Source organism: Saccostrea cucullata, unplaced genomic scaffold, assembly GCF_032062105.1.
Source record: "Saccostrea cucullata isolate Sc308-1 unplaced genomic scaffold, CSIRO_AGI_Scuc_v1 ctg274, whole genome shotgun sequence".
NCBI lineage: Eukaryota > Metazoa > Mollusca > Bivalvia > Ostreida > Ostreidae > Saccostrea > Saccostrea cuccullata.
Genome location: NW_026936286.1, coordinates 285,662 through 310,903, shown reverse-complemented (window position 1 = coordinate 310,903; position 25,242 = coordinate 285,662). Strand labels below are relative to the sequence as shown.

Sequence of the window (25,242 nt, the reverse complement as noted above, 5' to 3'; positions counted from 1 at the left end):
CATATTACAAACACTTCAACATTTTAAATTGTTATAATCAACAGACATTAGAAACAGTAAATGCCAACAATGGATCCCTGCCACTAGAGCCAAACATAGCTTTAATTCCAATGGTGATGTTGCTGCTTTAGTGAAAATGAAAATCTCAGTAGGTCAATCTCTCATTTTTCCCTGCAATAATTGGAGAAACTTTTAGACTATCTTTGACTGATGGAGAATATATACTTGCCACCATTCTGAAGACTCTTTTTCCTTCAAATAACCATTAACAGTCATCATTATATAAAATGATTTTATTACTATGTGTGTACTTTTAATACAACAAAAATGGCAACAATAATAGATTCTAACAATATCTTTTGTTCCAACCACTATAACATCATTCTGAACATAAAGGATTTGCATATTATTTAAAGACTGCATATTTCAGAGTAAACTGGACATTTGATCATTAAATGATGATATACTATTTTGTATAAAATACATGCAACTTACAACAACCTTAAAGCTTGGAGCACTATTCAGACATGAAAAAAAATAAACAAGAATATCACAGAGAATATCAAAGAAAAAAAAAACTTGCACAGACCTATATTCGTACATTTAAATCTTTAAATGAGGCTAAAACATATCTAATACAATCATCATTTATACAATCTCACCTGATCCTTCACAAACTAATACACAATTATGTACAGAGCTCTCGTATGTTCAATAAAGAAGATCATTTCTACCCTTTTAACGCAACAGGTCGCGTGAAATGTTAATAATCAAAATCAGTACATGTATACAGTAAAAACACTCTTATAGCAAACATGCTTATACTAAATGAATTTTTATGCTTACAGCATAGTGATTATCACTCTCCTTGGTTATAACAAAATACTGTGTACTTAACAGATGTAACAACTGAAATTACTTTTATAACAAAGCAAAATTGTCTGTCCCTGGCACCATACTATATACATGTATGCATGTTTTACTGTTCACAGGACCAGACATCATCAATTCTTTAATGTCCTATATCATTTAAAATGACTCTTTCTGGTAGAACTTATTTTAAAAAAAAAATTTCAAGCCCAGCAACAGAATCTTATAAAGCTTCTCATTAATTCATTTACACATGATTTAATATCCTGATATTTTACACAAATATTCCAGGAAATGAATATTTTTCTCGTACCAAAATTTAAATCTCTTGGACAAGCAGGTGCTGTCACCAAAAATGTTCTAAAATCTTTGGACAATTTGCTCACAAGATTGATTTGTATTTGCATGCAAACATGACCCAGGTTGCAACTGCGTTTTCAGGGTAGGGGTAAACTTTCACTCTTACACCCAGACGGACATGATCTCCTCGACAGTTGATGATTTCCTCACATACAGGAGACCTATAATTAGAGATGAAAAATATTGAAATAAGAAACTCTTTCCTGTTTTTATTTCATACAAGTAAAACAAGAGGCCCATGGGCCACATCGCTCACCTCAGAAACTTTGACCAGTCTGTTCTTTACCAGATTTCCCCCTTGTAATTCATATTGTGACCCCACCCTACCCCACTGACCATAATTAAGACAATTTGAAATCTACACTACCCCAGGATGCTTCCACATAAGTTTCAGCTTTTCTGGCAGAATGGTTCTTGGGAAGAAGAAATTCAAAGATATTTCCTAAATATTTTTATGTAAAACTTTGATTCCCCAATGTGGCCCCGCCCTACCCCCGGGGGTCATGATTAGAACAATTTATAATTCACACTACTCCAGGATGCTTCCACATAAGTTTCAGCTTTTCTGGCCTAGTGGTCCTTGAGAAGAAGATTTTCCTATACAATTCTATGTAAAACTTTGATTCCCCATTGTGGGCCCGCTCTACCCCCGGTTGTCATGATTTGAACAATATAGAATCTACACTATCCCTGGATGCTTCCACATAAGTTTCAGCTTTTCTGGCTTAGTGGTTCTTGAGAAGATTTTTAAAGATTTTTCCTATATATTTCTATGTAAAACTTTGACTCCCCATTGTAGCCCCACCCAACCGCCGGGGATCATGATTTGAATAATTTAGAATCTACACTACCCCAGGATGCTTCCATATAAGTTTCAGTTTTTCTGGCCCAGTGGTTCTTAAGAAAAAGATTTTTAATAACCCCACCCTATTCTTGTCTTTTCTTGATTATCTCCCCTTGTGAGGGGACTTGGCCCTTCATTTTAATAATTTAAATTCCCCTTCATCCAAGGATGCTTTGTACCAAGTTTGGTCAAAACTGGCCCAGTGGTTCTTGAGAAGAAGTTGAAAATGTGAAAAGTCTACAGACAGACGGACAGATAGACGGACGACGGACAAAATGTGATCAGAAAAGCTCAGGTGAGCTAAAAAACTACAATAATAAATGGTATTTGCTTAATAAGTTAACAGAGGGTACTTTCTTGCATTGTAAATCTCTGTTTTCATAAATGTAAATTATGACATATCCTTTGACATGTTCTGTGAAAAACTTTAAATGACTGCATTTTTTAAAAATGTAAATGATATTAACACTACATATCGTCTGTTTTCACAAAAGCAGTACATGTATTTAGTATCTTTACAAAAATGAACTTTTAAAAAAAAGAATTACCATTGTCAAATGTACACACATTTCAAAAGAATTCATTAACAGTGGATGTGCTGTCAAAGAAATCAGGAAAATCAAAATGTCTTACTTCAAACATGTGGCAAAAGCTCGCTTGGCATTTCTGTGAGAGAACTGGATGGGATAGCCCTTAAATGTATGGCCGTCTGGTACAGCCTGCTTGATGGAGTCTTGGAATTCTTCATTCCCTGCTGTTATTCCTACATGAAGAAAAAGAAGCAAAAATGTATGGGCTACTAGATAACAAGACATTTCTAAGGCTTTAAAAAAATCCTTTGATCCAGGAATAAAGATTGGAGCACTTAGTTCAGTACTGTCCCAGTGATTCTCCCACTGCTACGATTCTCTGAACATTGACTAATACATCCAAATATATATAAATCAGCTTTCTATTATTGTAGATTCAAACATTATTCCCCCCCTCCTTATTTCAATACAAAATGCAATTTCTCAGGACAGTGTACTCCTCTCATTCTAAAAACAAATTATATAGAAGTCTTTTCACAACAGTAAAACAAACACATATAAATAGTAAACATAATGAATTCCCTCCAAACTGTTCACAGTATAATAATCTAGGGGAATAATTTTCCAGGGTATTGTACATTTTGTTCAGCATCATAACCAATAGTTAAGAATTTTCACCAAAAATTTTAAAGGACATCTGATATCAATTTATTTAGTTGAACACTGTAATGTTCCACTTATACATGTATGTACAACATGTACAATACAAAATAACACTATATACCTGTGACTCTCTCCAGTTCATATGCTGCTAATGCTGGTGTTAGGAGATAGCTAAGCTGGTCATCAAAATTGGTGGTCAGCCCCAAATCCTACAAATAAATTCTCTTCTTTATTCAAATGTTTTTTAAATGGTTGTTAAAAGTAATTTATTTGTATTTTTCTTTAAAAAAAAAAAAAGCTTGGATTTGAAATTTTCACAAGCAACTATGGACTAAAAGTCAATTTAATGTTATTTGAAAAAGCATCCATTTTTCATTTACCCCTTAAATACAATTAACCTAAATCAATGTTCCTCAGAAAACCTACCCTCCTGTGTTCATACACCATGACCCGTAACTGTTGTTCCAGGTCATTGCTGACGAGGGAGGAGTCCAGGCTGGAGGCACACAGAGGGGGCATGGTCGGCCACGTGGGGGAGGTTCCCGGCCCACACACAGAGAGGATGGCATCCTGGGACATGGATTTCCAGTCTGCCTCATTACTTAGGTTAAATCTGCACACCTCCACTGAATCTGATGGCTAAAAATTTACAGGTAATTACTATATGAATATTTATTATGGGCAAGCATATATATTTATATATACATGTATGTAATAAATTTTTATTCTCTATATACTGTAGGTATGAAATACAGGTATAAATGTACCCTTATAAAGTTGCTACCCTTTTTCATGCAATAAGATTAGCTATGGCTAGATTTACATTACTTTAATGCTTGATATGCATAGAACACATGCATAATGCTTGTTTAAAATTATTCAATTGCAACATCCCTTCAGTACATTTAAGGAGGTTGATTTAAAAAAATATTCTTTATTAAAAATCACAACAATCAAAATTGTGAATCTATAGTTTTCTCAAACTTCAAATCTACATATGCAGGGACTATAAACATAACACACCTGGTTATTTGCATAGAATGACACATGATTGAACACACATCCAACTGTCTTGTAAGGGTATTTTGGACGATGCTGTTTGTCCATAGGTGGAGCATTTGGGTCAATTGGTAGATGTATGTACCTGATAAAACAAAGTGGAGGTAAAAACTTCCGAGGAATTTTTTAAGTGGCTCAAATAATGGTAGAACAATAATTGTTTGAAGGGGTGACATCCCTTTGGAAGCATAATTCTGTACATTTAAAGTATTGCATTGCAAAAACTCACTAAAAATTCAAAGCGACATAGTGTTATTTATAACAATTGTTTATTTTTCCAAATTCACTTAAAATATAAAATGTACAAATGATACGGTATCAAATGCAAGTCTTGGAGAAATCTGTTTTGTATATGCTTGCATTACCTGATGTTTTGATTCAACCATAAACTTATCAACAAATAAAATAAGAGCTACATAAAGCATAATCAGAGTTCTATTGCCTCCCCCACCCCTAATACCTGTGTCCATTGAGACTCTCCCAGAAGACAATAGTCCCCTCCACACTGATGGTGACAACCCAGGCATGGACAGCACCCTTAGATTTAGTTCCCACGCAGACATAGGCATCCAGTCCAAAGCCCAGGAGAAGACTGCAGAGTAGCGTAGCATGATCCTCACAGTCCTACAACACATACATAGAATAAAGGAACAAGGTGTCGCAGCCCTACAGTACATACATGTGCATGTACATAGAATAAGGGAACATGGAACAGTTACTGGACTGACTTCCATAAGTTTGTCTCTTTGACATGAAATAGAGTACCTGTATGTGTAAGTGGATTGGATTTCAAAAATATTTAGCATCAGCATTTGAAAGACATAGTTTTGCTTTACATGGTTACTTAATATAAGATTTCTCTCTGAAGAAACACTTAAACAGCTGTTTAACCCGCAAATTGTGGATGGAACTTAAAATTTACATGTAGTCGATTCTAAAGGGCAGGCTCATTATCACGCATATTTAATGTAAATGGGTGAACATTTTTTCCAGCACCTTCAATGACAGTAGTTACCTACCCCTTTGTTTCTACACAGGAAAGCGTGGACACTACTCCACTGTTCTGTTCTCCCCCCGGCCCCTAGGGACTGGATTTTCTCATGGTGTATGAGGCTGACAAATCTTGCTGCATGTCTAGCAGAATCTAGCAGTCGTCCTCCCCTTAAAGGCTTCAGGTACGAGTTGACTGGTCTGTTCACCATGTTCTCATCCTACATGAAAGAATAAAATGATGATTTGTATGTCTCATTTCAAAATTTTAAACAAAATAACATTTTTTTTTTAATTTTAAAGTTTCATTCATAAGATAGGACGTTGTAACTTTGCATGGTAAATGTGTTCTTACAAATAGTTAAAATGTGTGTTATGCTAATTGAAAATTGAATCAGGTTCGAACCTACATGTAGCAAACTGTGCAAGAGGATCAAAGGACATAATTTTAAATCAGACTGACTATTATAATTTTCAAATCTCTTTGTACTTTCACAAAGAACAAGACAAATTCATTTTCCACTCTTCTTCAATAAAGTTCAGCAGACCATCTTAAGTGGCCATGTAAATCAAAGGTTTTAAAATTGACTTTTTTATCTTTTACATTTCTGGTACTTTCACTTATGAAACTGCCAAACATAAAATTTTTCATTCTTCTTCAGTAAAGTTCATCTGACCAACTTCAGTGAAAGTACATGTATTTACACATCACGCGGCCTTACCTCAGAGTAAAATAACATGTAAGACGTAAAAATTTCTTACCTGAGCAAATATTTTGACCAGTCTGTCTTGGTGAGCTGGTCTGATCTGGAGGTACTCCTTCCACCATTGTTTGGCATACACTAAGAACAGACGTTCCCTTTCTGCCTGTCTGCTTTTTTCAAGGCTTATCTGAGCAGCCACAACATCCTGGCCAAAATTTTTTGTAGATTTGGGAAAAAGTTCCATCATAATTTCAATGACTCCTGCTGGCACCTTGCTTTCATTTCCTATGAAATTTGGAAAAAATAAGCACAAGTGAATATTTGATACTGTGGAAAAAAGTAATCTTTAAAATACATATTACCCAGCAATTGTCCATGTATATACTACATGTATATACCAGGTTATTATAGTGACCAATAAATCTTTCTAAAAAATTTAACCACATCATGGTCTAAAAACTCACTAGTATATAAATAGCTAGATTCAGGTTATTTTTTTATTTTTTCAATTTTGCATATTTTTTTATTGACCAATAAATTTTTTTAAAAAATAGTAAAGGTTCAATTATCTCTTACTTCACATCATCACCGATCTTTTTCAACCAATGACCCTTGTTTAAAATATATACTGTACTACAGCAATTACCATCTTTTTAGCTGTCAAAATCAATTGCATTATTTTTAAGGATTAAGACGAAGAGAAACAGGAATAAAAAAAAATCGAGGCGGGGGTATATAACCGGGGCGGGCGATGCATATTTTTATTATGGCCTAATAAATAATTGCATTATTTTTAAGGATACACCAAGATGCATTTTACTAACACTTTAACATGCTCTACTGATAACCTTATCCGATTTTTTTTAATGCTGCCTCTTTAGCATTCCTTACCAGTTCCTTTGAGCTCTAACATCATGGACATTCTGTTTCCTGAGGAGGCCAGCACCGTTCTCCACTCAAAGAAGTTGGAGGACACCAGACTGGTCTCTCCCAAGGCTTCTGTCTTAATCAGGACGATGTGGATAGGGTCACTGATGGATAACATGGTGCTAGCATCTGCCATCTTTCCTGCTTCTCCTATAAATTTAAAGATGATTAACATATAATTTTATTTACACCTTTGACACTTCTTCAATCCATTCAAATTTCTCAAATCCTAGTGCTTTCCTTTCTTCAAGTGTTTCAGAAACTAGACCAATTTCCAAATAGAAACTACAGTTAAACTTTGGTATCTCAAACACTGATATCTCAAAATACAATGGATATGTTGAAAGAATGAAGTCCAACCACTTATTTATGAAGTATTTTATCCTCAATATCTTGAACATCTTGAATACTGTAATAAATTGAGTTCAACATAACGAGGATTGACTGAAATTCCATACACTTTATATTAGAACAATACATGTTTACTAACAACTTGAAGCACCTTACCAGATGACTCTTTGTGGAGTTCTAGCAGAAAACCTTCATCAATGGTAGGTTCACATGCACAGGGAATGGGGCGGGATTTGAACCGCTGACCTCGGAAGTAAATATGAAATGTGAAGAAGGAGGACACTTGTCCAGGCATGGGGTCACTTTCATCAATGTGCTCCAAGAATGCTTTCCCGCCTTTTATTTGAAAATAAACATATCTCCTGGTCGGATCTATGTTCACTGCAAAATAATTGAAAACATGGGTACATGTATGTGTCGCATGGAAATCAGATACATGTATATGCTTTTTTCCTCTGTCTTAATTCTGCAGAATCATAAATCTATTCAATCTGGAAGTAGAATACTATATACTGTATACAGGGTTATTTTCATCTTGTGTTATTTTTGCCCTTTCACACTTGCAAATAATTTTGCCCCGTTTTAAATTTGCCCAGTCACAGTTTTGTGTAAGAAATTATATGAATTAGCCCCGTTTTAAATTCACCCGCCTGTGAGTAGGGTGAAAGGGGCGAAAATAAAACGGGGGCAAAAATTTCCCTGTATACAGTAACTCAGTTTTCTTGGAATGCAACTGTTTGTCTCTAACATGTATAAGACTTATCAATCAGTTCAAGAGAATTCTAAACTTTAATATTTAAATTAAGAACTTCTATTTCAAAACAAAATCAAGCATTCACATTTACCTTTCTTTGTGGGAAGCTGTGTCACTTTATCATCTTTGTCCAAGAAGTGAGTTGCTGGGGTTGTGCCCCCTTGTTGACCTCTGAACTGCAACTGATGCAGAATGTCATCTACAAGTCCTTGTTGTTTCAGCTTATGTAGAAGTTCCTCTTCTCCCACTTTACCATGCTGGCCCATAAAGTCATGCTGTATCGTATCAGAGAGAATGTCTCGGATTTTATTCTGTATGTCCATCTATAATGACAAACAATAACATCTGATGCAATCACGACCTTTTATTATCGAAACACAGTTTAGGTAACCCTTTTTTGGTCTTTGTTTAATTCCATTGCAATATAAAAAGCAATTAATGATTAATATGATTAAAGAATTATTTACATTAATCATACATGCCAACTTTTGAAAATTTTCTTGGGGGAGATTGCACGTAACGACCTTTTTTGAGGTTCCTAATTCGCAGCATTTTGACGTGAAAAATAACTATTTGTAGGTCTTTTTTTTTTTTTAAATATTAATCTACTACCTTGTATCATTATCACTACTTCAAAAAGTGTTTTCTTCTCTATCAACTTCAACAAAAACACAAATACAATATCATTTGAAATTTAAAAAAAAATATTTTATTCAAAATTATCTAATATGTTAATAAACATGCACACAGTCTTAAAGAATGTGATACACAAACAAATTATTACATGAATAAGGATGTTAAACTTTACAAATGAGCTGAATCAAGTTAAGTTTATAAATGCAGTTACCATGTGGTTACTGTTTATTGTCTGTTGGTAATTTTTATAAGGCTGCTGTCACAGACACAATGTCATAATTATTTTTTTTTATATTAAAGGGAACATTAAGAAGACACTCTGAACTTTTTCATTCAAAGTCTGCAAAGGCATGGTCTTCCTTTTGTCTTTTTATGTTGGATTTTGGCAGTGTCTTTTCCATGAAGTAGATAATTTACTAAGAATTAATGCCATATTTCCCAAACTTGATACCTTTTATAAAAGATTTATACGTTTATTGTCAAATTTTGCTGTAAAGTGTGAACTCTCACAAGTTTGTCAGTTTGTATCCTGTCGTGTGTATTTCTAAAATTTCCACATCTGGCGTAATTGTCTAGGTTAAAATTCACTGTTAATGGGAATCGGAAGCAATTAAAACCACTGTAATGACTGGTAGCACAGTTGACACCATGTTGATTACCTTTTATCAGCAGCAATAAACAGATATCCTACCGATAAACATTGAAACAGCCATGTTTTCTGCACAAGGAAATACTGTATTATTCAAAGCGAATCGGTAAAAAATCCGGATTTTCGAAAAATCGGTAGAAATGGGGGGAAAAAATAAATCCATACACAAGCGGTAGACAGGGTTCAAAATCGGCAGACTCCCCAAAAAAATCGGGAAAGTTGGCATGTATGATTAATTTGGTATAATTAACATGTAATCACATAGTTAGAATAATCTAACTGTGTCTCGGTACAAGCCCTCACCACAGTTAGAATACGTCCCATATACTTGCAATGTAGCAGATCGGAGCGGATCCGCTCCGAAACGATTTTGAAGAATATAAAATGATTTGCACTAGGAATAACTACCAAAATAATTAAAACAAACCTTTTTGAGATTGCTTATGCCTTTATCCCAAAAAATAATCCATCTAAAGACGAAAATCCAATTAATTTTCTCAACGTTTTTCTCTCGATTCAAATTACCTCCATGTTTACATTCGGAACTCTCTAGATTGTTCCTAGTAAATGCACTATGCGAGTTATCGCCCGTGTTTCTTTCTGCTACATTACGAATACATGGAACGAATTCTATCGTTAAACCGGGTCCGTAGGACAATATCATTTTAACGATAGAACATTCTATCTAGTAATCACACAAAGGCGTGATTAATCAAGATTACAAGTCTTATTAATATATGATCAAGAAGCCATGGGTATAAGAAAGCTATGAGCAGGCTCTGGACACTGGTTTGAGACGATGCTGTTTTGACAAAACAAGACAAAATATCAAAAGATTTGAGGTAGTTACTGTATTTTTACACATTCATTCTCACAAATTAGTCATGGGGGATATTAAATCAAATTACAGAACTTATTAGTATTACACAGAAGTTTTTCATACTATTTAGATAACATTTTGCAAGATTTATAACAGATAAGTATAATCTAACATATTTTTACTCTGCTTGCAAATACAAGCAGCAGCATGTCTGTATGTCAGTCCAGACAGCTCGGATTTCCTCTTTTTTATACCTGATTTAGCTGAGAATGGATTATTTGCTTAAGCTCTGTGATTTTCTCGGGTGGAAGAGACATTTTGTCCTATAAAACTCCGTATGACAAGGAACAATTCAACAAGTTCTGCATGTGTTTCACTTTGCATTCGTTTGTTTTTCACCGCTTCACGCCTGCGCAAAATTAAGTCGATCCCGATCCAAAACAACTCCATTTGTCGGGATCGGAATTCGGAATGGGAAAGAAAATCTTCGCACTCGATGCGAAGATGAGAAATCCTATTTTTTCATGTTTCAGAAGAGAAATATGCAGAAAAAACTTAAGGTTCTTTCAGACAGCATGCTCCAGTTCTACTGCACCTTCAGTAGTTTCGTTTTCTGAGGTGAAATGCAAAGTAAGAATAATGTTTATGCATTTTCGAATTGCCTCTGCACTATAAATGTTGCGTAAGGTTTAAATAATAAGTTAAATAAAGAAAAATATATGGCTTTGACCACTCTTTGTCATTTTTTATGTTTTGTAAGAAATTGTAAATGTAAATAAAACTGATTTCATTATCTCATTTTTACAAAATCATTTTTTCACTACATTGCAGAGATGTGCTGAAAGACAGATATGCCACTCTTGGTCAAAGATAATAACAGCGAGGACATACCTACAAAGAAAAGATTTGCATACTATTCAGTATAGTGGTAATGCATTTATATAATTTTTCTCGTGTATGTCATATGTTTTGAATTTTAGTACAATATGCCACCATATGTGACCGTTTGGATGAGCGCAGATTCACTTAGCTAAGTTACACTTATCCAGTAATGCGATTCAATGTGCTTTAAGTTTTCCACTTAATCGTGCTGAAATTTGCACATTAACTTCAGTTTTGAGGTCTTTCAGAAACAGGAAAACGCAAACTTTAGATTCAGTTTTCATGAGAACCACATTAATTTTGTTTTGATATTTGCAGTTAAAACATATCACCTCTCCACTTTAAAGAATTATGGTCACCGTGGCTTTTTTCATTCACAGCAAGGCCCTAATCAAGAACAGAACATTTTGGAAAACATGCAAATAAAAATGCGGAAAGTGATAAGTTAAATCTGTTCTTGAAAAAAAAACACTGTAGACCAATCACATCCCACATTAAATCTATAATGCAATGTTGAGCAAATGTAGTGGGCTACTAATAATGAACTTCATCAACCTGCATGAAAGAATATCAGATTTGCAAAACACAATTTATATGATTCTCAAATGCCCCTGATGATATTTTTTATTAAAGAGTAATCAGGCTAGAGAGGTAGATCAATTCACTCAGACACAAACATATTTAAAATGTTTAGAGGTTAATACAGTACTGACCTGACACAACCTAACAGAAAGCGAACAGAAAGAGAACCTGTAGTGCACCCCCTGGTATGCTCTCCGGGTCCGCTTCGAGTTTGCTTGGGGTATGTTAGGGCTGACCAGGAGTGCACCCGTAGCAGACCCAAAGCAGCGAACCTAGAGCGAACACCGAAAGTGAACACCAAGCGATACCAGAAAGCAAACACATGTTGAGCTGACCCAGAGTGAACCCTAAGTACACTCAAGGCACATATAAAGCTGACTCAAGATTTCTGAAAGCGGACCCTAAGTGAACCCCGAGCAAACCCAGGAGTGAATCGGGCTGCCCTCTGGTGTTAGGTTGTGTCCATTCGGTACCGTACAATGTACATTTTTTCTTTAAAAAACTCGAGTTTTTTTTTTTTTTGGCACTTTTCATTCAGGTACCATGTTTTTGTTTTAGCTAGGAGAAACTTTAGTACCACTTGTATAAAGTTGGATAAAGAAAATGAGAAAAAAGATGAAGGAAAAGAAACCCAGCAGTCAGATGAAAGTGATCCCAAAAATGAAAAACAAGGAAAAGAGGATAAAAGTCAAGATGTTTACGAACTAGGATTTTTAGATGGTGAGAAATATTTAAAAAATTTTCGAATTCATTACTTTGACAAGTAGACCTTGCTGATAAGAATATGTAGAGTCAGGTACCTCTTTTCTCCTTGCATTTAGAATAAACTTGTCATTCTTACATGTATGTTCTTATGACTTAATTGCATTTCTGTTTCAATATCTTGTGGTCAAAGACCAGCTCTGCTGTATGTGGTGGCAAACATATGTCATCCATCTATCTACCGTTAGTTGTTTGTTATATTGTCTGTCGTTTTGTGTGAATATTTCAAAATGTTTATCCTCTGTTTAGATTTCAATTTAAGTAACCACTATAGTTCTGAAGTTGAAATTTAGCCTTATTTAGATAGTATACTGAAATCTTTTGACTTAATTTTTGGTTTTGTTTGTTAAGGTTTGTTCAGTTGGTATACCATACCGTCACAGATTTATCCTTCTATTTAGGTGCCTCTGACTCCTTACTTGCTTTGCTTATGGTTGGTCTCTGTGGGTATTGTCTTCTGGCAGTCGAAGATCCCCAAGACCAATATTCGTACAGCGGAGAAATTCCATGGACAGAATTTCTGGACTTGATGAAACAAGGAAAAGTAAATCATTCTTTAAAGTTTTATCATTCTATTTGTATCAGAATTTTCAGTTTTTAGGTCACCTGAGTAAACTCAGGTGACCTATTGCTATCCGTTTTCGTCCGTCGTCGTGCGTCGTCCGTCGTCCATCGTGTGTTAACATTTGAACATTTTCAGCTTCTTCTCTGCAACCACTGAACCAATTTCAACCAAATTTGGCTCAAAGCATCTATGGGTGAAGGGGAACAAAAATTGTGAATTTCATGATCCCTGCCCCCCTGGGGCCTGAGGGGTGGGGCCAAAACCACTAAAATTAATGCAGTCTTTAAAAATCTTCTTCTTTACTCCTGGACATCAAGCAGTCAAACTGTTTGCATGATTGTAATCAGCATTAAGTCCTCTACAGAATCTTCTTCTCTGCTCCTGGGTATTAAATAAACCAACTAAGTACATAGTTATGATAAGCAAGAGTGCCTCTACCAAAATTGTGAATTTTATGGCCCCAGGGTCAGGGGTTCTGGTGTTAGGGTGGGGCTCTATTGATTATATATAGTGAAAATACATGATTTCTTTGAAAATCTTCTTCTCTGCCCCTAGGTATTAAATAAACTAACTAAGTGCATAGTTATGATGAGCAAGAGTGCCTCTACCAAAATTGTGAATTTTATGGCCCCAGGGTCAAGGGTTCTGGTGTTGGGGAGGGGGGGGGGCTCCATTGATTATATAGTGAAAATACATGAATTCTTTGAAAATCTTCTTCTCTGCTCCTAGGTATTAAATAAACTAACTAAGTGCATTGTTATGATGAGCAAGAGTGCCTCTACCAAAATTGTGAATTTTATGGCTCCAGGGTCAAGGGTTCTGGTGTGGGGTGGGGGGGGGGCTCTATTGATTATGTAGTGAAAATGCATGAATTCTTTGAAAATCTTCTTCTCTGCTCCTAGGTATTGAATAAATTAAATAAGTGCATAGTTATGATGAGCAAGAGTGCCTCAACCAAAATTGTGAATTTTATGGTCCCAGGGTCAGGGGTTCTGGTGTTAGGGCTGGGCTCGTTTGATTATATATTGAAAATACATGAATTCTTTGAAAATCTTCTTCTCTGCTCCTAGGAATTAAATATACTAAGTACATAGTTATGATGAGCAAGAATGCCTCTTCTAAAATTATGAACTTTATGGCCCCAGGGTCAGGGATTCTGGTGTTAGGGCAGGGCTCTATTGATTATATAGTGAAAATACATTAAATCTTTGAAAATTTTCTTCTCTGTCTCTGGGTATGAAGCAGATGTACTACCTATATAGTTATGATGAGCAAGGGCCCTAATCTTGCAGAATTGTGAATTTCAAGGCCCCAGGGTCAAGGATGGGGGGTGGGGGGCTCTCAGACTTATATACTGAAAATGAATTAATTGTTTGAAATCTGCTCCTTTGTATTTATAAAGCATTTATTTATTTTTTGATAGGCAATTTTAAGGGTGCCTTTTTAAAATTTGTGTAATGTGTGGACCTAGGGTCAGGGGTTTATGTCACAGTGTTAGGGGCACTACTGATTATTGCTGAATATTACTGATTAGTTGGAATGCATTTTTGTTCCCCTACCCTGCGTACGGGAATTCAGTAACCAAGCTAAGCAACTGCTAAGTCTATTGTTATGATGATCAATGGTGCCTTTTTCAAAATTGTGAATGCCATATAGCATCTGGCTTAAAACAGGAATCAAATTCAATAACTGGAAAGTTGTTGCATAATGCTCAGGTGACCTATAAGGCCCGTGGGCCTCTTGTGTTTGTACCTAATTTTTTTTTTTGTTTGATAAACAAAATTTAAACACAGTTTTGCTGTGGAAAGGAAATTGATGTGGTATTCAGATTCTTTCTCTTTGAGATTGTTTTCCATAGGAATGTTGTTTAGTAGTATGTGATATTATTTCTCATGTTATATCTCTCATGTGAATGTGAATCTTTTTCAGGTTAGAAAAATAGTTAACCTTGACAGGGCAGTTCGTGTATATTTAAATGAAAGCTATTCTGGAGAACATGTAAGTTTTTCTTTTAGGAGATTTTGTTCATAACCAATTGCTAATTACATGTACCTCCCACTTTGTATAGGGTTTCTCCTATCACAGAGACTGTTGATTCAGTTTAAATCTTGTCTTCAAAATTGGAGGGATGTTACAAATTTTACTTGTGTTTTTTTTTCTCTGTTTTGCTCTTCATTTCTCTGTAAGATATTTTAATAAGTTTCAATACAATTTCAATAGAATTGTGGAAATATTGTTCATAACAATTATAAAAAGTTTCTTTTTTTTTAGGTCAATATTCCAAGTGGTTGCTGGGCAAAGTTACACACAGATATGCCATTTGCCAGTTTTGCATCTTATGTCAGAACTTTAGAAAAACAGAACAAGACTGCAAATCGGATCATCTTGAATGATGGCATGTAAGTTATTGGACATTTCTGCCAGAGGGTTTACACTTTATAAACCGCAAAGCAGTTTATAAAAAAGTGTATACTGCCCCAAGTTATGTTATATTGTATAAAGTAAATATTGTGTAACGTCGAAATGAGCTTTATTTCTTTTAATTTAATTTCAGTGTAGACAATGAAACAATTTTTCCTCCAGAAAAAGGTTTCAGATTGAGCATATTTTAAAAGTAACGTCAAGTGGAGTAATACGTTTTTTGACGTAACTCATTGTGACGTAGGCAAGTTATTTTATACAAAATGGATAAAATCCATTATCTAATCAAATGACATGTTACAACTAAAATTAAATTATATAGGTACATGTATATACATGAACGTGAAGCAAAGTAATAATTTGAGGCTTAAAGCAAAGTGATTTTGATTCCCCCTAACTTGGAAATATATTGTTGACTTTACAGATTTAACAATAACCTTATTAATGAAGAAAATTGTCAATTTGCAACACTTTGTTCTAACCATGTTTTACCATATACAGTACAGCACTTCATCTTAAAAATTCAAATTTTTTTATATCTTTTTTGATTTATGTGTGTGGAAAATGGCCCTTTCTTTTATTTTCAGAAGAACTACTTCTGTGATGTTCTTGGTACTTTTGGTGGCATATAGTGCTGTGATTATAAGAAGAATGACAATTTTATCACAGATGCAAAAAAATATGAGACAGCACATAAAACCAAATGCAAAACCAACAGTAAGTAAACCTTTTTAAATATAAATATATGTACAGTCAAATATTGTTATCTGGAACTCAATGGGACCAAGCAATTTGTGATACAACACATAAACCAAGTGCAAAACAAACAGTTAATAGTGAACAGTTTTAAATATAAATTTAGTCAGACTTCATTACCTCAAACTCAACTGAACCGAGGAATAATTTGGAGATATCCAAGGATTTGAGATGTTGAGGCTCAAATAAAGTAGTTGAGATTTCCAAATCACTTTGACGTATCCATGATATTCAAGGTATCAGTGTCCAAGATACCAAAGTTCAACTGTATCATGTTTGTTGAGCAAAAATACTGCAACAATATATATTTTAACAAAAAATATTTTTTTATTTTGATTTGTTTCAGGTAAATGCTGAACAGAAGATGGACAATAATAATTTTCTGAATTTCATGATGGCTGAGGAGGAGAATGTCCCTGTGGACGACAAGCCAAAGTTCAAGTTCAAGGACATTGCAGGCATGAAGGAAGCTAAAATAGAAGTTATGGAGTTTGTGGATTACTTGAAGAATCCACTCAGATATCAGGTAAAGTATTTACCTGCATTTGTACCAGCCACACATTTCTAAATTTTGTGAAAGCTGAATACAATTCTTAATTAAAAAGAATTTGCCTGCCATATTCTTTTATTCAGTCATTATTTCTGAGGGGCCCTATATAAGCTGTTGACTTAATCACTGTTCAGTGTTATCAGTTGTCAACCGATTAGATGGACGTTGCTTCATAGATATCGTTAAACACTTGGTAGCTACAAAAATTTCTGGGTCGTGTTTAGCCTTAACTATGAATCAAAGACAAATAAAACTGGTTCTAAGTTCAGTTAAATTCATGATACATTGTATTGCAGAGGTTAGGTGCTAAAATTCCACATGGAGCATTATTACTAGGTCCTCCTGGATGTGGGAAAACACTTTTGGCTAAAGCTGTAGCAGCTGAAGCAGATGTACCGTTCTTCTCAAAAGCTGGGTCAGAGTTTGTGGAAATCTATGGAGGTGGGTTTTCCTACTGTGAATAATTTTCAATGTCAGGTGCTCAGTTTAGATAAGTAAATGTACTTTTATTATGTTTTCTATTAAAACATGTACCAGTGTATACTTATTTTGATTAAAATCAACTAGCAACTAATATTTCTTTCACTTTGATAAGCAACATGTAGGAGTAAAATAAAACTGATTATAAATGAAATATTGAAAATTTTAATTTGAAACTTTTGTCATTTTTTTGTCCAGGCCAAGGAGCTTCAAGAATAAGAGAACTTTTCAGGAAGGCTCGAGCCAAAGCCCCCTGTATCATATTTATAGACGAACTGGATGCAGTTGGAAGAAGTCGCAGTGGCATGGGGTTGGTATCATGATAAAGGATTTTGTTCATGATTTTTGTTGTTAATACCAGTTAGGTGTCTATAGATCATTCTGGTCTGAAGAAAATTGGATGGATGACCAGATACCCTCTAGTTGTTCAACCCAATTTTTATGCCCCGCCATGAATATGGCTGGGGCATATAGTGTTTGTCATGTCCTTCTTCCATCCTTCTGTCCTTCCGTCCTTCCGTCACACTTTGCATTTAGCTCTGTTCAAAGCTAAGTTTCAAAGAAACTATCCAAGATATTTTCACCAAACTTCATACAATGAAGCACATTGAAGTGGTAAAATTTTCCGTTTGACTGGAACGTTTCGAGCTATCTTTAGAACGATGATTGTCATAAAACGAAACGCCCATTTCTTTAGAAAGGAAAATTCGCTCAAATGGGTCATTCTAATACCTGTAGAATAGGTTTCCATAAATGTAATAGCCAATCAAATTGACGGTCTACATAAATACCGAGTAAGCACGTGCTCGACCGATACATGTGTTGTGGTAACTCCAATAAACATGATAAAGTCATAATTATGGACAAAATCGTTCCAGTATGTGTTTTACAGAAACGGGAAATCTATAACTCTCTGTCTTATAACTTTAAAAATCTCCATTTCGGTGTAATTCTTGTTGCTTGTCATGAAGAGCGGTGTGTCCTTAAGCATTACGACAAATATTTCTTTTTCGTTTCAAAAGAAATGGGCGTGTCATTATGTTATAATTGACGTTCACAACATGACTCAGAGCGTTTCATCCAAACAGAAAATTTTACCACTTCAATGCGCTTCATTGTATGCTGATAGATATTGATGAGAGCTATCCAACTGCATCAACATTTTTTGACCTTGACCTTTCCTTTGACCTTGACCTCACTTTTCTTAAATTAGTGTTAAGCTCTGTTTTAAACATACCATTCAAGATGGTGTTATCAAACTTCACATGTTGATACAAACTTGCACGGATGATGCATCTCGGGATGAACACTACCAGACTTGCTGAGGATGCTGGATCTGACCTACATTTTCGTTCCCTAGTAACTATAAACCCTACCTGAACCAAACTTGCATGGATGATGCATCTAGGGATGGACACTACCAGACTTGCTGAGGATGCTGGATCTGACCTACATTTTTATTCCCTAGTAACTATAAACCCTACCTGAACCAAACTTGCATGGATGATGCATCTAGGGATGGACACTACCAGACTTGCTTCGGATGCTGGATCTGACCTATATTTTCATTCCCAAGTAACTATAAGCCCTACCTGAACCAAACTTGCATGGATGATGCATCTAGGGATGGGCACTACCAGACTTGCTGAGGATGCTGGATCTGACCTATATTTTTATTCCCAAGTAACTATAAGCCCTACCTGAACCAAACTTGCATGGATGATGCATCTAGGGATGGACACTACCAGACTTGCTTCGGATGCTGGATCTGACCTATATTTTCATTCCCAAGTAACTATAAGCCCTACCTCAACCAAACTTGCATGGATGATGCATCTAGGGATGGACACTACCAGACTTGCTTCGGATGCTGGATCTGACCTATATTTTCATTCCCGAGTAACTATAAGCCCTACCTGAACCAAACTTGCATGGATAATGCATCTAGGGATGGGCACTACCAGACTTGCTTCGGATGCTGGATCTGACCTCTATTCTCATTCCCAAGTAACTATAAGCCCTACCTGAACCAAACTTGCATGGATGATGCATCTAGGGATGGACACTACCAGACTACTTGCTACTTGCTTCGGATGCTGGATCTGACCTATATTTTCATTCCCTAGTAACTATAAACCCTACCTGAACCAAACTTGCATGGATGATGCATCTAGGGATGGACACTACCAGACTTGCTTCGGATGCTGGATCTGACCTATATTTTCATTCCCGAGTAACTATAAGCCCTGCCTGAGCCAAACTTGCATGGATAATGCATCTAGGGATGGACACTACCAGACTTGCTTCGGATGCTGGATCTGACCTCTATTCTCATTCCCAAGTAACTATAAGCCCTACCTGAACTAAACTTGCATGGATGATGCATCTAGGGATGAACACTACCAGACTTGCTTCGGATGCTGGATCTGACCTATATTTTCATTCCCGAGTAACTATAAGCCCTGCCTGAACCAAACTTGCATGGATGATGCATCTAGGGACCTCACTTTAATGAAATTAGTGTTAAACTTCATATGCTGATACATACTAATGTAAGCAATTCAGCTGCATCACTATTCAAGATATTCTGATCAAATTTTATACACATACAAATTTTCATGTTGCTTTACTAATATATCCTCGGCGGGGTATTCATGTCCTATTGACATATGTCTAGTTTATTAGATAAATGAATGACAGAGCTAAAGCTAAATACTAGTATATGTTTGATAAAAGGTTAAATTTCTGAGGCTGAAACAACTAATTAGTAAGGTTGATTCTTTTGATCAGAAGAAAAACTGTTTGTCTTTATCCTATTTATTCAAGGATTGGCAAAAATATAGATTTTCATTAACATTCATTTATTGTGGTGTACAGGATTATTTTCACCCTAGTAATCTAATGGATTTGCCCTGACACCATTTGCATTCTTTTTAGAGAAAGATAATAACTGTGTGTCTCTAGAAAAGTATGAAAAGGGTGAAAATTTCCAAGTACAAGTATACAATATTCTTGTGCCAGTGGTTTCCTTATCAATGAATATTGGATTTGGCAAGAGTTTGTATTCGTTGAATGATTTCAAGGGATACAGTGCAATAAAATGAAATAAGCTGTTTTCTTTATGATTTTGATTGACTTTCTAGAGCCATCAGCAACACAGAAGAAGAGCAGACTCTTAATCAGCTCCTGGTGGAGATGGACGGAATCAACACTACTGAGGGGGTGATCATGTTAGGGGCCACAAACAGGGTGGACATATTGGACAAGGTATAGTATATAAACTCAGGGGGGAGGGAGAGGGGTAGGGTCCTCACCTCATGTTAGGGGCCACCAACAGGGTAGAATTACTGGACAAGGTATAATTTATAAACTGAGGGGGAAGGAGGAGGAGTAGCATCCTCACTTAATGTTAGGGGCCACCAACAGGGTAGATTCTGGACAAAGTACAATGTATTAACTGAGGGGGAGCATCATTTCAGGGGACCACCAACAGGGTAGTCATCGTGGACAAAGTGCCATGTATTTTTGCTTTTATTGAACTTTAAGGTCATATGCAATGTAGTTTGAACTTTATCGGGTTCTTCCCTGGAGTTGAAGAGTTCCACTAAATGAAGGACCCATGTGTAATACTTTTAATGTCTATATATGGATTTGTACACCTCTTCTAAAATAATTTTTGATGAAAAAAAATCTGGAATTTATGTTTTGTAATTTTTGTATATTTTTCTTTGAATAATACAATTTTTTTCACAATTTGAAATCTTTCTGAAACCCCTGGTAACGCATGCTGATTTTTTGTCTAAGAACATGTAATGGTATTGTAAGTTTAACTTTAGAATATCTTGAAAAATTATCAGTAGGTGAGGTACGTTGCGTATGTCCTTAATTAAGCTATTAAAACTGTCACCTCAGCTGATTTAATCAGTAGAGCCACCATGTGACACAAGAACACATGTTAAAAAAGGCATTTCACTTCAAGTGAAAAATGGGTTGTTCACAATTTGCAGAATACAGATTTCATATCTCTTCTGAATTGTTTTACTTTCTAATTTTAAGCTACAGGGAATAAAAAATCTCTTCACTGTTAGCATGAATTCATTATAAGCATCTTCATGTTTCACAGTGTAATTAAATTGTGTGAATTGCACAATATTACTATAGAAGTACTTTTTTCCGCGTGGTATTAATGTACGCTGTCCCATGAAACTTACTACAAATATGAGGCACATAAAGAGAGTCTTAAGATGTCCGCGTAATTTTCTGCCAGCGGATTGGATAGAATTGGAGATTCCGCAGAATTATGACCCGTGGAAAGAAGTACGTCTACAGTATCTATAATTGTAAATAATGAATGCCTTTTATATCATTCCCTTCAGGCCTTGCTACGTCCTGGAAGATTTGATAGACACATCCTTATAGATTTGCCTTCAGCAAAAGAAAGAGTGGAACTTTTTGAGATGTACTTGGCAAAGATTAAGACAGATTTCTCCATCTCGGAATATGCACCAAGATTGGCCCAGCTTACACCTGGAATGTCAGGTAGAAAAAAAACTGTTTAATTTTATGACTCACCATATCATTCTTTTATAAATGTATAATTCCAATCTTCATTTTATTTATTGATTCCCTGTGTTTTGATTGGATGAGAGCAACTTCAAGAGAAAGTTTACACATCGATAAATTTTTCAATCAGAACTACTTTCTTGTCCTAGCTTCTAGGCTATCGTAAAAACAACGAAAGCAGTTATTTCTGGTCTGTTAAATTTTAGCTAAATTATGAAAATAAGAAAGCTGAAATTTAATTAAATATGTATAACAAAACTGGCGCAGCTGAAAGACTTCATGAAACGAGAAAATCAATATTAATTTAAAGATGTTTATGTAACTGTCGGTTTTTAAAATTGCTGATGTCATATCTCGACGTTCGTAATAAGAAGCAAATTAATCAGCTCATTTGGTATTGTTGTGATAGGAAAAAGAAACGTACCTCAAACTCTAGCCTTATAAGCATCAAATTCATATTTTTACATCCTATAATCTTCCTCAATCTTTGAACAAACCTGTGGAAATCGAAAGCGTCATCGGTCTGCAACTTTCGCTCTGAGCGTTGTCGTTAATGTCAACATGGCCATGGTCAAAGACGAATTATTCTGAGGTATACTCGTACTTACGATATTTGTTGACTTAAACAGCATATTCGATGAGTTTTTATAAGTTAATTCATTGACTGTTTTGACAATTTAATCTGAACTCTATTGAAATTCATCTCGATTACGTTTCTTTGCGGCTTAAAGTATTCCTACGCTGTACAGAAATAACGCATTGTATGGAGGCCTCAGAGAGAAATCATTTTAATAATTTTTTAAAATTCGTAATTGGAATTATAAGAATTAAACGTTCTTTTTGAAAAAATTATCAATGTGTAAACTCTTGACATTTTACTCACAAACTTAACATAAAAGTGCTTCGCACTTTTATTTAGTTTGTGAGTAAAATGTCAAGAGTTAACACATCGATAAATTTTTCAAAAAGAACGTTTAATCCTATGATATTGTTTGAACACTTTACTCATCTTTATAAACCTTGAACATAATAAAATGATATCAATCAACAGGCATCAATAAAACCTCAGTTTCTTAAAGTTCAAGAAAACAGGAGAATAAACATACATGTTTTCAAGTACATTGTATTTAAGGACGCACTTTTTACAGTTTACATGCATGTATTGCTTAACTTAATTTTGACAGCAAGAAAAGTGAAGAAACAACAAAAGACATGAATATATGTACATAAAATACTTCAATCAAATATTTCAGGTGCGGACATTGCCAATGTCTGTAATGAAGCAGCCATTTACGCTGGTACAAATAACGAGCACACTGTGAGCCGGAAAGACATGGATTACGCTCTACAGAAGATCATAGGAGGAACGGAGAAACGATCGTACGTTAGAGACGCCCACGAAAAGAAAATAAACGCCTACTACGAGGCAGGAAGAGCATTGGTGTCATGGATGACAAAGACGTCTGATGCTATTCTTAAGGTTAGATGTTTTACTTTGGTGGTGTACTTCTGTGCCCAGGCATCTACTGTGTTTTGAAGGAAACATACAATATTCAAAAAAATAAACTACAATTTACTTGTTGAGGCTATAATATTATGACAGTTTACTATAAATATTGCCTTTACTTTTTTCTTTTAAATCTCAAAACTGCTGAGAATGCACAGTTCATGTTTCTCATTTAAAGAAGCTCCCAAAAATTCTAACAAATGTCCCCTAGCTATGCACCAGTATGAACTCATCATTTTTTTTTTTTATTATTTTACAAATGCTTTTAATACTGTAAACGTATTACATTTGGCTGTGTTTTCTTAAAAAGAATTTTTGAGATGTTTGTGAAACATTGTTGGATGTTGAATGATATTTTCAGATCTCGATAGTACCCAGAAGTAAATACAGACTAGGACATTATCAGTATTATAAGCCAGAGAGAGACCTCCAAACCAATGTGGAGGTAAGAGTAAATACATTACTGACTTCCTTCAGATAAACAAAAAAATCTGCACATACAAAATAACTAAATACATACGGTACATGTCGTTTTGACTGGCATTTCCTAAAAATTTGTTGAAGAAGAGGTATACAATACGTGTATATCATGTGGCATTCTAAAAGTCACATAAAGGTTCTATAATTATTGGAACATTTCATTTTTTACGGAAGTAAGAAAATACATTATACTTAATAAATCTTCTCTTATCTTTGTCTAGCTGTTTGAGAAGATGTGTGTACATTTAGCTGGAAGCACAGCAGAGGCTTTGATCTTCAACCACCACTCATCAGGTACAATATTTCAATTCTTAAAACCAACGAAATTAAATCATAGAGTCTAATTCTGATTATTGAATAGATAGAATTGACTGCACATGCACATTTTTGTTTTAGCTGCGGAAAAAGACCTGGATATTGTCAAAAGGCTGGCTTACTTACAAGTCCGAGAGTTTGGGATGAATGACAATGTGGGTCAGATCTCGTTCCACTTTGAGGAGGGGGATGAAAATATGCCCAAACCTTACAGTAAATACATGGAGAACTTGATTGATAGGGTGAGGGAATATTGGAAATTAACACTGACAATTAATTGATGTTTTAACAAAGTTCAAAAATTAAAAAAAAGGAACAATCATTGAAACAGTAAAAACTGTTTAATCTGACACCTTTGTAATCCGTTTCATTTTGAATTTTGACCTTTATTTTCATTCTCAGTTAGCCATTTTCCATCTTCTTCACACATTGTAATCTGACACCCTGTGTATTCTGACAAACAATCTGTCTCCCAGTGCATATCAGATTAAACAGGTTTTACTGTATATTAGCAATCTGTGCAGGCCTTGTATGACTTGGTCAGTTATCACAATAACGTCAATAGAACAATCATTTGTCATATCCACAAAAACCACATTAGCTCTGATTTATTTTGTGTTATTTTTAACAGGAAGTAAGAGCACTGGTATCAAAGGCTAGTTTACAGTCAAAGAAAATCTTAGAAGAAAATATGAATAAAGTACACAAGGTAAAGTTCGCAGAATTCACTTTGTGAAGACATTGCACTAATTAGTGCTCTATCTCTCTCTCTCTCTCTTCCCTTATCTGTTGGTGCTAATTTGGTGTCTAGAAAACAGTGACAAATTTACTACAGTGTAAATCATTTAATTACACATATAGTTATTGAGAAAAGTAGTTCACTTGAAAATATTACATAAGGATAAATTTGTTTGCAGATTGCTAAGGAACTGATGGAAAGGGAGACTTTGTCGTATGAAGACATTGAGAAGCTAATTGGTCCACCTCCCCATGGAAACAAAATGCCAGAGGAATATATGAATTTAAGTGCACCATCCAGTGAAACACCTACCCCTCAAACCATATAAACTTTTGATTTATTATGTTATGACTCTGTCTTTCAAGTGCGAGTAAGAGAGTGAACAAGAGTGCTTTGTATGTTATTAATAGCTGTTTTTAATGTTACCAGTCTGAATTAAAAAAATAAAAGTTTAAAAAATGTTCTAAATAGCATTCATGTTTG

The 25,242-nt window shown here is 35.1% G+C and overlaps 2 protein-coding genes across 2 annotated transcripts; one reads left to right on the top strand and one right to left on the bottom strand.

Moving 5' to 3' along the window:
- Positions 1 to 1,182: 1,182 nt before the first annotated feature.
- Positions 1,183 to 10,592, bottom strand: LOC134245254 (centrosomal protein of 76 kDa-like). The gene is made up of 12 exons (XM_062727554.1): positions 10,412 to 10,592; positions 8,144 to 8,375; positions 7,455 to 7,679; positions 6,912 to 7,097; positions 6,079 to 6,305; positions 5,346 to 5,537; positions 4,787 to 4,950; positions 4,291 to 4,411; positions 3,694 to 3,906; positions 3,389 to 3,476; positions 2,708 to 2,837; positions 1,183 to 1,391 (listed from the first exon to the last, which is right to left on the bottom strand). Exons 1-12 carry the CDS (start codon positions 10,472 to 10,474, stop codon positions 1,253 to 1,255), a joined length of 1,980 nt encoding a protein of 659 aa, XP_062583538.1. The 5' UTR covers positions 10,475 to 10,592; the 3' UTR covers positions 1,183 to 1,252.
- On the top strand, positions 10,591 to 25,227 carry LOC134245253 (paraplegin-like). Its single transcript, XM_062727553.1, has 18 exons — positions 10,591 to 10,787; positions 10,989 to 11,085; positions 12,180 to 12,341; positions 12,785 to 12,927; positions 14,878 to 14,946; positions 15,220 to 15,347; positions 15,957 to 16,086; positions 16,472 to 16,651; positions 16,972 to 17,116; positions 17,354 to 17,465; positions 20,299 to 20,422; positions 21,532 to 21,694; positions 22,972 to 23,198; positions 23,587 to 23,670; positions 23,927 to 23,999; positions 24,102 to 24,262; positions 24,652 to 24,729; positions 24,938 to 25,227. Exons 1-18 carry the CDS (start codon positions 10,629 to 10,631, stop codon positions 25,085 to 25,087), a joined length of 2,385 nt encoding a protein of 794 aa, XP_062583537.1. The 5' UTR covers positions 10,591 to 10,628; the 3' UTR covers positions 25,088 to 25,227.
- The last annotated feature ends 15 nt before the right edge of the window (positions 25,228 to 25,242 follow it).